The following is an 18,608-nucleotide window of genomic DNA, read 5'->3' as shown; positions in this document are numbered from 1 at the left end:
TAAAATACTACAATTGAAAAATGTATATATTATATATAAAATTCAGCCTGCCAAAGTAGCCAGTAGGAGTGACTGTTACACGCCACTGCTGAAATCCACCCGCCTTGGCGGGTTGGCGGGTGTTAATGTCAAGTGTGTGTGTGTATGTATGTATGTATGTATGTGTGTATAATATTTAATATTTCAATTGAGGGTATCAAAGTAGTATTTTTTTGTACTGCTTTTAATTCATCCTGTTTTAAATAAACATTTAAAAATTGAATAAAAACTAAAAAATGTAGCAAAGAGAATCGGAAACACTTTACAATAAGGTTCATTAGTTAACATTAGTTAACTACATTAGTTAATATGAACAATACTCCTACAGCATTTATTAATCTTAATTTCAACATTTACTAATAGATTATTAAAATCAAAAGTTGTATTTGTTAACATTAATGAATGCACCATGAACTAATATGAACTAACATGAACATTTTTATTAAGTAACATTAACTAAGGTTAATAAATGCTAGTAGGTTAGTAAAATATTTTGCTCATGGTTAGTTTGTTAGTTAATGCATTAACTAATGTTAACAAATGAACCTTATTGTAAAGTGTTATCAGAGAATCTGATTAGAATAATGAAAATTACAACTCTCTAAAGCATCTTGACACATTACATTACAAAAATTGGTAACACTTTACAATATGGTTCATTAGTTAAACATTAGTTAATGTATTAACTAACATGAACTAACCATAAGCAACACATTTGTTACTTTATTTACTAATCTTCGTTAACGTTGGTTAATGAAAATACAGTTGTTCATTGTTTGTTCATGTTAGTTCAAAGTGCATTAACTAATGTTAACAAGATTTTAATAATGTATTAGTAAATGTTGAAATTAACATTAACAAAGATTAATAAATGTAGGCGTGTTGTTCATGTTAACTAATGTAGTTAACTAATGTTGATAATGAACCTTATAGTAAAGTGTTACTTTATTACATTTTTTAGTTTTTATAACATAATAATGTATTAGTAAATTGTTACGAGTTTACAGTTGTTAAGTGGAATGAACCCAACATTTGGGTGAGATGCAGCTGTTGCAGTGTGAGGGAGAGCAGACCAGACAACAAGGGTTGCAGAAATAACCCGATGTTTATTGACATGTGAGAAATTGACAATACAAGAAAAACATGAACTCAAAAGTAAGAGAAAACGAGGGTGTCGCCAAACAAAAGAAATAATCAAAACAAAACCCCATTAACTAACGCCCACGCCCCTAAACTAACTACCAAAAATAAGATGTAGAAACAAAACCAAAAACTTCGGCGTATACGACGCTTTAACTAAACTTACTACATAAATAACCAAAAATACAATGGAGGCGAACACCCACACACTAACTAACATAAATTACTAGCTACCACTACGGAATTAACAGTTGTCAGAGAGGTTGAGATTAACACTGAGTAGGGCTGTACATAACAAAGGGATCACTAATGCAGTTAACTAATGAACCTTAGTGGTACCCAAAATTTTGGGGTAAAATGTGCTTAATTGTCATGAAATAAGTCACTAGCAAAAACTCTTAATAGTCAAAAAAAAAAAAAATTCATTTTCTCTAATGCAATTTCTTTGATGTTGATTCGGGTGTTAAAATGACAAATGTGAGTTCTACCCAAACATTTATTTAAAATTTGGGAATTTTTTGGTGTGCAGGAAATTTTGGGGATCGTTATTTTGGCACGGATGCACCTCCAGACTGGAGTGACGATGACATGGATGAGCCCAGCTACTGAGACGCCCTCCTCACCGCTGGACGCTTCTGTAACGTACTGAAGATCACATCTCGCTGACGCGGGGCTGATAATCATGTCTGACATCTGTACATTATAAAATATTTTTATACTTTTTTGCACTGCCTAAACAGAAATGTTATATGTGAGGTTTTTATTTGTGAAGGTTTTATTTATGGAGGTTAATATAGTTGTTTTTTATGTAAGTTATTTCCTGTGGTTTCAAGTATGTAGAGTTTAATTCTGAAGCACATGCTGTTGATTTATTGCCTTACACGTATTTGCTGACACTTTTGTAATCTGTTTTAGTATTTTTGGCATGTGAACTCTCATCAGCGAACACAATATGTCTGGTTGTCATGGCATACAGCACGTCACTTTTACTCCGTTGCAGCAGTCAACCTTTCTGAGAATAAAATAAGACTGCCTTGCTACACTTAGACAGTGAATTTCTTTGAAGGACCACTTCGTCGGAAAAAATGTGTGGGCGTAGCTTTGTTTTAATCTTTGCTTTCTGTCTCGCTTTACCTGCAGACGGCTGCTGACCAAACCACAGGCTGTTAACAATTACACTTTCACAACAGACAACTGCATTCTATACTATGGCTTGGGCTTTAAAACTTGTGACATTTTTATAAAATTTTGCACAATTTTGTTGGTTTTAGAGTTAGTATAGGTATAAGATGTAAGATGTAAGGAGTTGCAGGGCTCTATCTATCAAACACATAAGCATGAACAATCGGCAGTTGTTGATTTTTAGGTCATTTAAAGTTTTATTTTAGAGGTTTATAAAACAGCTCACATGCTGTGTTAAGAATGACCTACATGTTTCTTTCATCTGTCCATCGAGTCTATAGCTGCCTTTACCATATATGGCTCGAATCTGCTCGATGTTTGCTGTCTTGTCAAAAACATACACCACGTACAAGAGCAAAACTAGCCCACAGGAAGCGTTGGTGTTTGGCCTAAAATTTAGGTTTAATTGTGTTACCCCACTGAGCACTTTGAGAAAATACTTAGCCTGAAGAAATTATTTCATCAAAGAAACATGATGGGATTGTGTGTGTGTTGTTTGTATGATTTACTCTAACTTGCAATTTATATTTGAAGTTAACCAAAAAAAAAAAAAAAATTCTTGGGTTGAAAAATACTAAAAGACGAACAATATTGTATTAATGTTAAAGCACTGCGATCTGCAGTGATAATGTCAAGGCTTAGTGAATGTGAATGACTTTTGTCCCAAAACAGGAATAAAAGTCAAGTCTATGATTTATTTATTTTATTGCTTTGTCATTGCACACTTTCTGAAATACTTGATTTTGATTGGTCAGTCAGATATTTGTGTAATGACTGCTATGTACGTCTCTTGTATCCACAATCCGTTTCACCTCGCATAATAAAATCATTTCAACTCGTCAATGTTTCATGTTTGTTTATTGATTTATTTGATGAACTGCATTGTAATAATTGTGATGTGCTTCATGTCATGTGATCAGTGTTGGGGAAAGTTACTTTTAAAAGTAATGCGTTACAATATTGCGTTACTCCCTAAAAAAGTGACTAATTGCGTTACTTTTTATGAAACATTACTTTTGCGTTACTTGGGCTGGGCTTGCTTGTTTGTTTTTTAATAACAACAAATAAAGTTCTATCTTTTGGTGTGAAAGGGTCTTTACATTTACCAAAGTGAAATGAATAAGCCTCAGGGTGAAGGAAATTACAGTAGAGGGCGCAGCTCAAACAAACCTTTCAACTGTGCTGCCATTCTGGATTAAAGAAGAATAGGATACAGGAAAAGGGAGTTCAACACTTTTGTTTCTAAATATAATCTAAAGTCATTTTTGCTTAATATGATTGAATTAGATAATTGAAGGTCAGCAGCAAAGACATCGGTTAGTAAAGTGGAATACTGAACGTTTTTGTGCAAGTGAGATGAGTAAATGTATGTTCACATTAGTCTAGAACTACAATAACCATCATGTTCACACAGCGCACACAACTCTGTACTTTATTTCTCTCAACATGGGGACAGGAGAGCTGTCAGTCAATAAATGTGAAAAAGTAACTTCGATATTGTTGTGAAGTGAAAAAGTAATGCATTACTTTACTAGTTATTTAAAGTAATCTGATTACTTAACTCAAGTTACTTGTAATGCGTTACCCCCAACACTGCACGTGACGTGATCCCTTGTGTATTGCATATATAAAGATGTGTATTAGTATTTTCATTGGAAATTCTTTGAAGATTTTCAGTAAAGATGTTTTTTTGTTTGTTTTTTGAAAGAAATTAGTACTTTTGTTCAGAAAGGAGGCATTCAATTGATCAAAAGTGACAGTAAAGGCATTAATAATATTACAAAAGATTTTCATTTCAAATAAATGCTGTTTTTGAACTTTATATTCTGTATGTAAAAGTTTCCACATTAAATATGAAGCAACACAACTGTTTACAGTATTGTTAATAATCAGAAATGTTTCTTGAGCAGCAAATCAGCATTTTAGAATGATCTCTGAAGGATCATGTGACACTGAAGACTCGAGTAATGATGCTGAAAATTCAACTTTGCCATCACAAATTACAGTTTAAAATATATTCACATAGAAAACAGTTGTTTTAAATAGTGATATTTCACAATATTACTGTTTTTACTGTATGTTTGATCAAATAAATTCAGCCTTAATGAGCAGAAGAGACTTACCGACCCCAAAACCCACCCTGTCCATGGGTGTGAAGAGAAGAATGTGCCAGAATTAAACTTTCTTTTTCTCACAATCTATTAAGTATATAAAATTTGCCTCATTTTTGTATTAAGAGACAACGGGATTGAAACTCATTCATGTCTCAAACACACAGGAAGGATGCTGTGGTTGTCCTCTCAGTATGGAAACTAACCTAGCAATCTTTCATCAGTTTCCATAATTAACTCCACTCTGATATAGCTGGTAGTCAACACTAGAACATCAACTAACTAAAGAACTGTTTTCTGCACTAAAAACCAGCTGACCTTACAGATCAACACACAACATGTAAATAGTGTTTAGCAAATGCTTCTTCTGCAAAGCTTTAGTTGAGAACATTTGTATCTTTTTCAATGTATTTCAGTGACTAATGCAGCATTTGGTTAATATGACTCATACAATCAACCTGGTCAAAATGAACAAGCAGAGGCAAAAGTTAATAATTAGCAACACTTAGATGCTCTACCTCTTTCCTTGACGGCATTTTCATCTCAGAAAAATCTAGATTCTTGCTCTTCCTCTTTCATAAAACATTCACCACGTCATAAGACGTTTCAAAAAGTAAGCGGCTGAGATGAATGAAACGTGCTCTATAGTGGCCCTCAATATTGAGATGTCATGGAAAGTTTACCACAAGCTTGTTCATAGTGACAAACAGGAAGGAGGCGCTTTGCTGGTGTGTGGCAGCTCTATAGCATCTCCAGCAGCTCACAAGGGCCCTTTAGGTCACAGGAGTGAGTGAGAGTGCGAGCATGAGCGTGACGGTCCAGATTTCTAGAGGTCGAGAAGATGACGAGGTTGATATTTCAAAGGCCTCTCTCATTGTGGACCAACTGCGAGCAAATGAACGTCTATATAGGTAAGGCAGAGGTGAGTGTTTTGCAGCTGCATGTACCAGCACACAGTGAATGCCAAATTAAATGTATATATAGTGAGAAAAGCAGGACTTTTTTGAGTTTAAAATATGTCTGAGATGATGTGTGTGCACAAATATTTAGGTTTATAGTTTTTGATGAGGATTTCATGTCTGTGAATGTCGTCCTGGGATCATACGTGATAATAGGAGCGATGTTTTATGAGGTTTTTGATAGATCCTAGAAAAAGATGGAGGGTTGGAGATGTGGGACAGTGTTGTTCTGTAAAGCCACGAGGTCAGACACATCACAGCTAATTGAGTGCTTGTGATAGAAACATTGCATCTGACCAAATTGTCTTTGTTTTAGCTTCATAATAATGAACCATTCAAATTGTATGTATGTAGCTATATAGATTTTTATAGATGTCGCAAGTTACAGTAAACGTTTCAATGGACATTTCCAGCTGGAAAGGCGCGAAAGTTGGCACATCATGATATACTATATAGTGTACAGGACTGCATGACAAAGTCACATTTTTTGGCAATAATCAGTCTAATAATGAACTACTGAGTCTAGTTTTTTATGTTGAAAAAGTTTAATATGGGGCATATATGAAGTATTTTTTATGGCGGACATTTGTGTCAAATGTGTGTTTAAAGTTCGATTCTTGTACCTGAATTGATCACAATGTCTGAAAATTGCAGGAAACGTGCTAAGAAAATGGTTTCCATCTTTCAGATTATGGATCCATTTTTATATACTGGTCGAATGAAGACGTTTCACAATATTCAGATTTTCTCCATCTATTCATTGTATATTTCCATTTGATGTGAATGTGCTTCCTGCATTCAAATTGTGCAATTATTTTCTTCTCATCATCTGCTGTGTATGAAATTGATACAATGAGAACTTTTTTTTTCTTTGACAGGTCTAGATCTTGCTGATCTTTTTTTTTTTTTTTTTTTTTTTTTTTTTTTTAGCTAGATGATGCAAGTAATCTGTGGTAGGTGTGACCTGACCATTATAAATGAGCAGTGCTTTTGAGGACTGTCCAACCTGAGAATGCTTGAGTTCTGGTCAATCTCAGGTTCGTCAGCCCATGAAAAACTGCCTCGCTGAAACCCACACGGGAACCGGTGGTCCTCCAAACCACCTCAATGCTGCATCACCTCAAAATCACTGTCGTTTTTTTTGTATTATCATGTATTGTCAGTGTTATAGCTTCAGATGTTGTGTGTTATTTATTGGTTGATTGATTGATTGATTGATGGGTTAAAAGACCATTCAATATTATATGACTTTGTCAAAATAATTTTTTAACAACATGGAAGCAATTCTTCACAAGATGTTAGATATATGTAACATATGATACTTGATTTAGTATATTTTTGTATTCAAAAAACAACTAATTAATAAATATGTTCAAAACCCAACTAGGTGCAAATAAAAGTTATTGGGTAAAGCAGATAAATTCAATGTCACAAAATGTTCAGTAATTAATGACTACAGTTTTATGTTAAAAGACTTTTAAACTAAACCAAAACCATTTAAAATGCACATGACTTACATAATTATTTTTGTGATTAATATTTTTACTTGGTTTTTGATTTCAAAGCATTTTTCAACCATTTATCACACTTTTATAACACTTTTTAGTCATTTTGAAGGAGCAAATGTAATATTTTAAGGATCAGCCAATAAAAAAACGCAAATCGGTTGACCGCTAATCTGAATATTGACATATTCCTTCTCACGATCTACGGTGGTTGCAGTCCTGTTTTACAGTGTGTGTTATCTGTGTGTGTGTGTGTGTGTGTGTGTGTGTGTGTGTAGGTACATGTTCACATCTGCTTTGATGAATTATCAGTTATTTTACGCTGTGTTGTTCAACCCCCAAACCAATGTGCCGATCATCCTCGCTTATACTCTTTCCATAAATGATGTCAGTCAGGTGGCATTATTTTTAATCAAACTGTTTCACATCTCTTTTGACTAACAATCATGTGTATTTTAATATCTTTTTGCTATTTTAAATTAATTCATTTATTGCTATTGCGATTGATTTTTGTTGTTCTCCATAGTTGTCTTCAACAGATTTTGATCTTTTAAAGTCACCATGAAATCAAAATTGGAGAATTCTTATTTTTAACACAATGTTGTGGTGCTTATTATAAATGATTTATCCATGCACATGATTTTTTTTTTTTAAGTAAACGTGTACTCGTAATTTTTAAAGCCGCAGTAAGCGAATTCTGAGAAACGCTGTTGTAGCCAATCAGCAGTAAGGGGCGTATACACTCATGAGGGGGGAGGTGCCTGTTTGCATAGTGTGTTTGTGAATTTGGGGGTGAAGCTATCAAGATAGGGGTGTGATCCTTTTGGGTAGGGGTGTGTTTGTTTTTATTTCAAATATCAACAGCATTTCTGGGAAATCGCTTACTGCACCTTTAATCAAAAACGTTAACCTCCTCTCCCCTCGAAACAGCGTCTGTTTACTACTGACTGCAAACTGCCATTCAGATCTGCCTTTGTTTAGTTAGCAACACCCAACTTCCTACGATCCAATCAGTTCCTGAGGACGAAATCAAATCCCGCCCTACATTTTTCTCATTCTAGAAGCCATTTCATTTGGATATACGTAACAACAGAGAAGAAAAGACTATCACAACTTCCATTTCATGTTGACTATAACCTGTCTTGATAGAATGTGTCAATCAAGAGGGCAAGCATGCAATAATGAACCAAAAATGAACCCATAACCCACCAACCCTGGTCTCCCCTTCTTACATTATGCCTAAAATGTGTAAATAATTCATAATGCCGAATGTACTTTATTGTATCTTCATATTCTTTTTTAAAAATTGTGAGTAGCCAATTGTGAGTGGTGTAATGCATCTCAAATACCCCTTATCTGCAACTTTTCTGTTCAAATCCTTATTCGTGACTTAAGGCCATACAGTCTTAACAGCGATCGGTGTAGCAATCTGATAAGGAACAAGAGAAACCCACTTAGAATGGGTCACTGGGTCAAAGGATTTAAACCTTCAACAAAAGACCTGAGCGGTGAAACAGCAAGCCAGCTGACGCATGTCCCCTTAAACAAGCTTAATTAAAGGAGCTTTCCGAGTGCTTTAAAACGTTTAATGGTATAGTTTTATGCACATTTCTTCAAGCATTAACCTTAAGCCCCAAAGTCTGTTAGGTGTCATTCTTGGAATTAAAGACTCAAGCTGTTTTCCACACATGTGGGGTGTGGAGAGTAACACGGAGACCAACGTAGATTATGGGACAGTTTGCTGACACACTTGACAAGACAAAGTGGTCTGTTAATAAAAAAACAGTGGGCAAATACTTATGTGAATGGGAAATTTAGAAATAAAAAAGTGTGTGGGATCTGCTCTGGAAAGTTCAGAGCAGATTTTTATTTGGAATCCTGAGGGTGCCAGATGTAGATCTTTGATGGGATCATGTGTGTAATACTGAGCTAAATAATTTGCTTAAGTCTTCAGAAGGCTTTATAATCTGTTAACTCAGGTAGTGGTTTGCAGATAACATAAAGCAGAACCTTAGAGCACATGTGCTGCATCTGCTCATGGCAACAGACACATACACCTAATGCACCACTAGAGGGACCATCGTCCATGTGTGATGATATGAACTCATGCTAACCAGGGAACAGCACTGCTCAGAGGAAATTCAACAGCATTCAAGTTGATTTTTATGGAGAAAATGTTTTTAAAAAATGAAGAAGACAAAATTATATTGATATAAAAGAGAAAACATTTCTGGTCGAGGTTTATTAATATTGTTACCTCTGAATAATAAAACAATGTGTGTACAGTATGAGACTAATTTAGTGAAATCTATAGTGAAATTTATCTGATTTCTGAACTTAAAGGGTTAGTTCACCCAAAAAATTCGAAAAAATTCGGTCATTAATTACTCACCCTCGTGTCATTCCAAAACTGTAAGATGTTCATCTTTGGAACACAATGAAATCCGATATCTTTTTGTCCCTCCATTGACAGCCTATATGCAACTACCACTTTCAAGTCATAGAAAGGTTAGAGACGTCATACAAGTAATCCATGCGACTCCAGTGGTTTAACTTCAGTTTTATGAAGCAACGCAATTGCTTTGTTTGCGCAAAAAAAAAAACATAATTTACCAATTATTTACCAAATATAAATCTCCAATGTATGTTCACGAGAGCATCACAACGCATATGTGTTTATGAGGGCACCACGACGCATTGTGTGTTGTGTTGACGCAAGAGCAAACTTTGTTGCATGAACGCATGGGACAGAAATCTCTCAGATTTCCTTAAGAAGATCTTCATTTGTGTTACGAAGATGAATGAACGTCTTACGGGTTTGGAACGACACAAGGGTGAGTAATTAATGTTGTAATTCATTTAAGCTAACGTTAATTATTGAAAACTTTTTTAATTTTAGAGGTGAATTAAGACATTATTTTGTCTCTTCGTGAAGCATTTTTATTTTTGAGAATGTCTCCAAAAAGGTTCATTCAGCTGTAATCAACTTGAAATATGAAAATGTGTGCAATTACTAGCTTTTTTTAACCCCAATTATAAAAACTCCCACACATTCATGGGGTATAGGAGCATTCTGCATCTGTGCTTAGCTGAGCTAGATATGACAAAACCTCCTTTTGTGGGCAGTTGGTGATGTAGCCTACTTATTTGGGAAAAAAATATATATATATTTATAAATAAAATAAAATCCTGAATGAAATAAAATAAAATACAAAAAGTTAGAACAGAGTTTAGGTTAGTGTTACTTTAATAGCTTTACAAAAAAGACGTCAGGGCTATGTCTTGATTTAAATGGATAAACCTGACAGAATTTGCATTTGGTGACTTCCAATGACGTCCATATTTGTAATAACATTATATAAATAAATAAAGTAATTAGGGTCAGGATGTGGGTTTGGTTAATCAGTAAGTATTTGTAATTAGCTGTAGGCTATGTAAAAACTATAAGTCTGTCCCCATTTTGATAGTAGGCTAGGCTACCAAGAACAGTCACATGACACATCTTACAACAAAATCACCATCACTGGCACAATGCTGATATGTAAATGCATTATATGAATAAATTAAGTGGAATACATTACGCCAGTGGTTCTTAAAGTGTGGGATGTAGTACTTTGCGAATCTTGACGATAGAGAACCAACAAGGAATCAATGTGTAGTTTCTCTCCTCCTCTCCCATGTGTGGCGCTCTCTGTGCTGAGCGTAAACTTTCTCGCGTACGCGAAAGTTTCGAATGGTGGATGAAAAGATTTTAAGTAAATACTTAAGTTGCGGTCTGTTTTCACTTAAAAGCAATCGAAAACATTCAGAAGGCTTGTAATAACAGCATCACCATGTTTCACGGAAGAAAATTGTTACACTTGAGGGTGAATAAATGTCAGGGTATATATATATATATTGCAGTGTCACATATTTTTTATTTATTTACTTTTGGGACTTTGTAAGATTCATATTTGTACATTAAAAATTTTAGTTTACACACACACACACACACACACACACACGTTTGTTTCGCTATACTTGTGAGGACCTCCGTATACGTAATGGTTTTTATAGCCTACTGTACAAACTGTAGGCCTATATTCTATACACTAGGGTGACCAGACGTCCCGGTTTTTGGTGTTCTGTCCCTGACTGGAGCTGACCCTGGAAATGTCCCCGTTTTATAGCTCATTCAAAACAACCCGTAAATACATTGCAAAAAATTTTGACCAGTATATAGCAGCCTGCTGGTTATCGAAGCAATTCTGTAGTGATCATGTTCACCAACAGAGGGGGCTGTGCAGATACACTTGAAGAACGATCTGGATCTGGACCAGAGCAAAGCGCCATTATCGTCAAATATCAAAATAAACATCGTTAACGGTTTCAAGGTAGTAACATAACTATTCATGTTCAATTAAAGTAATACTGTTTGTATGTTTTATAACAGTGCCTCAACAGGGTTCGAGATTGTTTTGCACAGTTTTAAACGTCCAGTTTTAAAAGTTCCGCAGTAGTGTGTCTTGGGTAATAGAGTACCTCAGGGATGACGTGTTTTTGTAGGCAAAACCCGGAAGCGAGTTAGCATTTTAGGACTTCCGGTTCCATCGGCCTAAAGTCTATGGGTTTTTGCTAAATTGCCTGAAATAAGATCTGTGGTTAACAAAGCCTCTAAATATTTTCACGTTTTGATCTATGACATAAAACACACCAGTTATAACCCGCGTGTGATTTAAAAAAAAAAAAAAAACTTTATTGTGTCTTAAAACGGCGGTTGCTAACAAATTGCTGAAAGGGACTACTTCCTTTGGCGGGGACTTTAGACGTCATCATGACAAACAGGACATTTGGACAGCATTTCTCATGAAAAAGTGGATAAGTATTCATAATCAGCGAGCATGTTTTTAAATAAAGTTGTTTTTTAAATAAAGTTTGAGGAAGCTTGGTGGTGGTGATGTTGATCCGCAACTATGGTGTGCTGTAGTCCGTTTATAGCCTACTATTAGCTTTTTATATCTGATGACTTTATTTAGGCTTCAAAATGTATAAATGTTGTGTTAACTTGTAAAGATTATCTTGACAGACAAAACGTGAAAGTGTCATAACCCTTTGTTAAACACAGAGCTTATTTTTTGCGATTTTCCAAAAGTCTATGGGAAAAATGCTTTCGATTGAGGGAACCCGTGCGCCGTTAACTTCTGGGTTGGCCTACAAAAACACGTCATTCCTGAGGTACTCTATTTCCACACACACGTCTTAACTATATCACATGGTGAAGGTACACTCAGATATGAATAAACAAAAAATAAAATAAAATGAATAATACACATGCAATTTACTTTGTGCTTAAAATTAGTGTCTAAAATGCTAAATAGTTAAAAGTTAAAACAGTTGTAATTTCTGTTTACAGTAAAAACAGCTTGTGAAAATTAAAATATTAAATTCAATAATGTTAAAAATTTGTTAAATGCTGTTTTATTTTATCTTCTTATATTTATGTTTTATTTTTGTAATGTAATGTGCTTTTGTAAATTTTTGGTGATATTTTGACTGCTCAAATAGAAAATGTCACCTAACCTTACGCTAACCCTACCCATCATAGAAAACTTTATGCATTTTTACATTTTCAAAAAAACATTTTTTCCTTCTGAGGACCAGCCAAAAGTCCTAACAAAGTAGGGAATCTCAAGTTTTTCTATCCTTGTGGGGACATTTGGTATAGCTAACACTCACACACTCACACACACATACACATGGCATACAGGTTTGGAATGACATTAGGGGTGAGTAAAAATTTTTGGTGAACAGTAGTTCTTTGGTGAATGAAATTTCCTTTAAGGTGAAATTAAATGCATTTTTTACAGTAGTTTTTCAAAGAAATCTTAACATAACTGCTAATATTATATAATGTCCTGTTTTTGTTTCATTTGTAAAATAAGCCAAATTAATGTTTTTTAATTCTCTCTCTCTCTCTCTCTCTCTCTCTCTCTATATATATAAAAATATATATAGAGAGAGATTAATTTAATCCTTAAGAGAAAGTATCCAATAACAGAGGGTGACTGAGATTAAATGACTATTATTTGACTGGTTTTGTCATCTCAACATGTCTGCCCTCATGAGGCGACCCACTCCATGTAGAATAAAATAGGGTACTGATCATCGTACATCATTTGAAATAGATTTTTGTGTCTGTTAAAGTTTTTACCTTTTAATAAGGTAAAAAAAAAATACTGAGCGTACTTTTAAATAAACCATAAGATACCTAAGACAAAGCAAGGTTCATACAGTATGCCAGTTACCTAAATGAAATATTAATGAATAATAATGATTGTGTCAGGTGAGGCATTGTGTTGTTTCCACCCAGAGTCATGAATACAGACAAAATACAGAGAAGCTACAGACTATAGAGGTTATGAAGAGCAGTGTGTAGATCCTCTTTGAGTTCATCCCGCTGGTGTATAACAATAGGCTTTATCCTCAGGGGGAAGAACCCTACATGATCGTCTATATGTTTGTGTGTGTGTGCTGATGAAGGGTTGAGTCTGTGCTGCTCATCAGAGTGTGTTTACAGTTAAAGGATATTTGGGTAAGAGGTCTGTTCCTAAAGTGTATACTTTGGATTAAAAGAAAGACGGAGGACCATGTGTGTGTATGCATGCATGTGTGTGTGTGTGGGCGGAAGGTTAAACACCATCTGGATGGATACTTTTGAGAGATCATGCATGTTTGTGTGTGTGTGTGTGTACACAGGCTCTGTGTGTAACAGTGACCAACATTTCTACTTCTCTTTCTTCACTTCTCTGCACTCCACAAACGGCCTCCACAAACCCAGGTCGAGGGGAAGAGATGGCCAATTAATCTTTTGTTCTCTGATTTTGAAGGTCTTTCCACCAGCTCTTTTCATCTTACCTCTCTGCGCGCTTTCACGTGAGGTGCAAAAGGTGCTCTGCATCTCAAAAGGATTTTTAGGTCATGGGTGCCTCTTCGTGACAGGCCTTGCCTGATTTCACATCCTTCTCGCTGATGAGAAAGAGCGTTTTGTGTTAAGAGGGCAGCAGTTAAAGTTTGTGTTGATCATGAATGGCTGGAACATGAGCTGCTCATGAAACAAATACGTGCACAAGAGGCAGATAGTGTAACTGTTGTGTAAAATTGACTTTTTGTGGCCTGTGTTTATATAGCACAATGTGTTTAAGAGGCCATCAGGAAAAAACAACTTTTTACTTTTATTTTCTCAGTATAGCAACACAACCACCACAGCCCTTTTCTAAATGCCCGTTTGTCACTATGAACTGTGAAAGTTCCTGGTCATCATTAGGGCTGGGCAAAAAAATTGATTTTTTGATTAATCTTTTTTTAAAATGTGGTCAATACGATATCTATTTTCAAAAGCCACGTATCGATTTTTTCCGTATTTATTTCCGCAAACATTGGACATAATATCTGATTGATGTTAATCTTTATGCTGCGTTCCAGGCAGGTTTTTGAGCCCGTAAATCACGATTTCAAAACACGACTCACGACTTTGTAGAGTTCCAGGCAAGTCACGCCAAACTGCCTGAGCTCAAGGAATTGTGGTAGCTAGATGTAAACAAACCAGCATGGCGGACCGTAAGGGGTTTATGCTCATTTACAATCATTTCTATTGCCAAAAGTGCTTAACATTGTAATACATAATCGTGTGTGTATTATTTATCATTATTATATTATTATTATGATGAGAAAGAGCGTTATTATTTTTTTGTGGTAGGGCCAGTGAAAATTTATTGAATTCATTGAATAAAAAAAAATCGAGAATCGAATCTGAAAATCGAATCGATAATTGAATCTGAAAATCGAATCGAGAATCAAAATCGAATCGAAAATCGAATTGAAATCGAATCGAATGAGACCTTGAAAATCAAATCGAATTGGGACATCTGAATCGATACCCAGCCCTAGTCATCATGTATAATGACAAAAGACTTTGAAGTAATTTGATTTAATATTTAACCATTACTGAATCCCTGAAATTTTCACACATTCAAAGGTTTGGGGTCAGTACGATTTTAAAAAAAAAAGAAAGAAAAGAAATTAGTACTTTTATTCAGCAGAGAACATTAAATTGATGGAAAAAGTTACAGTAACTGACATCCCAGCTCTTCCGGAAGTTCTGGGAGTCACCCGCGGATTGATAGCAGCTCCCTAACACCAGCAAATTATACAATATCCCGGAAATCAAGTGATCAAGAAACAACTGGTTACGATTGTAATCGCTGTTCCCTGAAAAGAACGAGATGCTGCGTCTGATCATATGCTATGGGGAATGCCATCAGCGTGACCGGTGTCTGAAGCATGTGTTTAACGATCCCGTTTGCGTGTCTCTGTTTAAGAGCCAATAGAAACTAAAACCAAGTAGGTAGCACAATAATTCTTTTTGCGTGCAAAATCAGAGACTTTACACGTGCAGATCATGCCTCCAACATGCTCCTGTTGCGTTGTTTTTACCCACTAATGAGTCTGCACAAATTGAGTTTACAACATGAATATTGAGTCTGCACAAATTGAGTTTACAACAAAAACAGCGCACAGGCGCTAACTGAAAACAAATATGTAGATTTCACGTGGAGTTTTTGCTCATAACTTCATGAAAAATGCATAGATCATAGATCATCACTATTTACAGCAGATTCTTATGATTAAAATGAGCCCAAAATCAACATAATCCATTGCATCGATCACAAGATATTACTCACGGAGTGATGTGACACACTTGGCTAAAAACATGTCTCTCATCTTTCCGGGATGCAATTATCCAATGTTCCAGGAACTGTCCAACGTGGAATAACACAAAATAGGTATAATTTTAAAGCTTAGGAACTCAGCTCTAACCATTTTGATAAACTCTTAATGAGTGCTGAGTAGTCCCTATAAACCTGCTGACGCCACCTAGCAACAAAAAAACAAAACTAATAATCATATTTTTCAAAACTACTGCCTTGATCAACTAAAAATAGGTGAAAACTAAAAATAGGTCATTTAAAAGCTTAGAGTCTGAACTTTACAGTGCAATTCGATTAACTCCTAAGTAGTGCTTAGTTATTTGCTGATAAATAGAAAAAAAAAATGTTTTCATAATTTAACTAATAACAAATATGTAGATTTCAAGTTTTATTTTTGCTCATAACTCCAAGAAACATGCACAGATCATAAAGAACGCAGCATTATTTACAGCAGATTCTTGCGATTAAAATGAGCCCAAAATCAGCATAATCCATTGCATTGATTACTGGACATGGAGAAATGATTTTAAAAATGCCCATTAGGGGGCGTCAAGGGCTAAACAAAATAGCTACCTTGGTTCCAAATGCTGTAACTTTTGATTACTATCACCACAAAATTTGATCCAGATGCAGTTCACTTGTAGGAGAGCTTCTCAAAAAAATAAATAAATAAATAAATAAATAATAATAATAATAATAATAAAAAGAATCATTTTCCTCCTATCTTATTTCATTCCTGAATTATTGCGTCAAATAAAAAAGATATGTAAAATAATAATAAAAATTATATATATTTGTCTTTTATCAGCAGTTTCCCAGCATGAGAATGTCCAAATGTAATGTAATTTATATTTTCTAAAAAATGAAAAAGTGTTGTCAAACAATACCTACCTTTTGACTCCTTGCTAAAGTCTTTTGTGTATGTCACTCAAAAAAAAAAAAAAAAAAACTCTAAACAGCTCTAAAAATGCCTTCACTTGCACGTTCTCACTTTCCCCAGACCCACGCCACATTAATGGAGCTTAATGTTCAAACTCAGCCCCACAATGTCATCGTCCATCGCGATGTTTCACTGTAGACATCACGTCTGATGCCAATTTGGTAGACATCACCTAACCCTAGTGGGGACCTATGTACATTTCAGGTCTGCGACTTCTCTTAATTTTCTATGCAGTGATAAAGTGTATATATAATGTTTATAGCTAGTGCTTGTAGAAATCTGGGGAAAGGCCTGTTTTATTAATGTGTTTTGAGAGATTAACATATTTAATACAAGCATATGAATGAAAAATAAAAAGTATATCACAATATGAAATACACAGTAGCTTATGATTGTCCGTGAGTTTGTCAGCGTTCTTCTCAACCAGAGGGCCTTTGCAAACTTTCAAGCCAAGGGAAGTTTAAAATTACTTAAATTTAGTTATATTAACATAATCTGAATTAAAATGCTAAAAGAAACACTGAAGATAAATATGTGCAAAATTGAAAGGGAAAAGGAAATATCAGACTTGATAAAAAGTCCTTGATAAAAAGCCCTGAAAATTGTCAAAAAGGGGCCCAGGGTCATTTAAACCATAATTTGAAGGCACGTAAGATTTTTTTTATTTTATTAAAATATCAACAAAAAAAACCCCACTAGAACAATGTTTTATATTTTGTTGACTTGTATACTTACATTATCCCAAATGTTTCCAGCAATGTTTAAATCCAGAGAAATCAGCAATTTTAACCAAGACATGGACCGTGTCACTGCGTCGCCTGTCAGTGATGTCATATGCGGGCTACCTTCGATTTCCAGTTTTACTCATATCGATCTAGATTACTACAAAGTGCAAGTCTCTCATAGCAGCCACTAGTGCTGGGTGGTTCGACCGTTTTTTTTAAATTAATTAAATTAAATTAATAATATTAATAAGTAGGCTACATTTTTACTGTGCAATTCCTATCATTTCAATGAAGACCTTTGAGTTTGTGTTTTAATAAATGGTATTATTATTATGATTATTATTATCTCTATTAATCGAAGTACACTCGATTGTACAATAGTATATTTCTGTTATTTCAAGATATACTGAACTTTTATTTTGACAGGGTCAAGAAGACGTTTGACTTCCTGTGTATATGATACGACAAATGTCGATAGTTTTCTCAAATGAAACAGTGAAATGTTCATAAAGTGACACTAAGAGGAGCTCTGCAGATGAAGTTCATGTGTTTATATATAGTGAGTGAGACAGCGGACAATGATATCATCACGAGCGTCACGCGTGCTTCAGTATGTGTAGCCTAGTAGTAGACTAAAATGAGGCGCTCATTCATAGGCTTTAGATTTCAATAGCAGTCATTTTTAGCTTTAATATTCACAGACACTAGTCCGTATTGATATCTGATTCATTGTACAGCCCTACTTTTGATTTATTCATCCAAAAATTGCCAATTCTGCTTTATACAGTTCTAATTGTGACTGGATTCCGTGATTTCATCCGTGTTTTCTGCATCGCTGAAATCATATGGCTCTACATGGTATTTGCAGTTTTAAAGAGAGTTACTTTTGTGAGTTATTTATTGTTGTGTTATAAAGTTGTTTCCATTAGTGTAAGAAGGGTATGCAGTTAATAGAAGTCCACTCTCAGTACACTCTACATAGCACTTCATGGCAATTGAATAGATACAGCAGCTGTTTCAGCTACGTACCGATATGGTGGTATTTGAAAACACATACGCAACGAAAAGTGCGGAAGTGGCTGACTGCAGCAAAAGCAATGCAGGAGTCTATCATTAGCATTCGCTCCAGCAGCCTCGACCCGTCCTGCTTCATACCACCTCAACATTAGTAAAACTTTAATCCATGAACATGATTTCTGCCTGAGTCCGTCGAATTCCTTTCCATCGGCTGTGGAGCTGAAGACGACAATGCCCATGATT

The 18,608-nt window shown here is 35.0% G+C and overlaps 1 protein-coding gene across 6 annotated transcripts in view; it reads left to right on the top strand.

The window, feature by feature from the left end:
* uckl1b (uridine-cytidine kinase 1-like 1b) overlaps positions 1-3,204 on the top strand; it is a 40,382-nt gene extending 37,178 nt beyond the window's left edge. For all 6 annotated transcript variants that reach the window (XM_051879495.1, XM_051879496.1, XM_051879500.1 and 3 more), the window contains exon 15: positions 1,709-3,204. In XM_051879495.1, the coding sequence (XP_051735455.1) occupies positions 1,709-1,788 (80 nt within the window). In that variant the 3' untranslated portion in view covers positions 1,789-3,204. The remainder of the gene's footprint in view (positions 1-1,708) is intronic.
* Positions 3,205-18,608: the final 15,404 nt, after the last annotated feature.

This window comes from Ctenopharyngodon idella, chromosome 22 (genome assembly GCF_019924925.1).
Source record: "Ctenopharyngodon idella isolate HZGC_01 chromosome 22, HZGC01, whole genome shotgun sequence".
Lineage (NCBI taxonomy): Eukaryota > Metazoa > Chordata > Actinopteri > Cypriniformes > Xenocyprididae > Ctenopharyngodon > Ctenopharyngodon idella.
The sequence above is the reverse complement of the archived record's forward strand: the minus strand, read 5'-3'. Positions and strand labels throughout refer to the sequence as shown.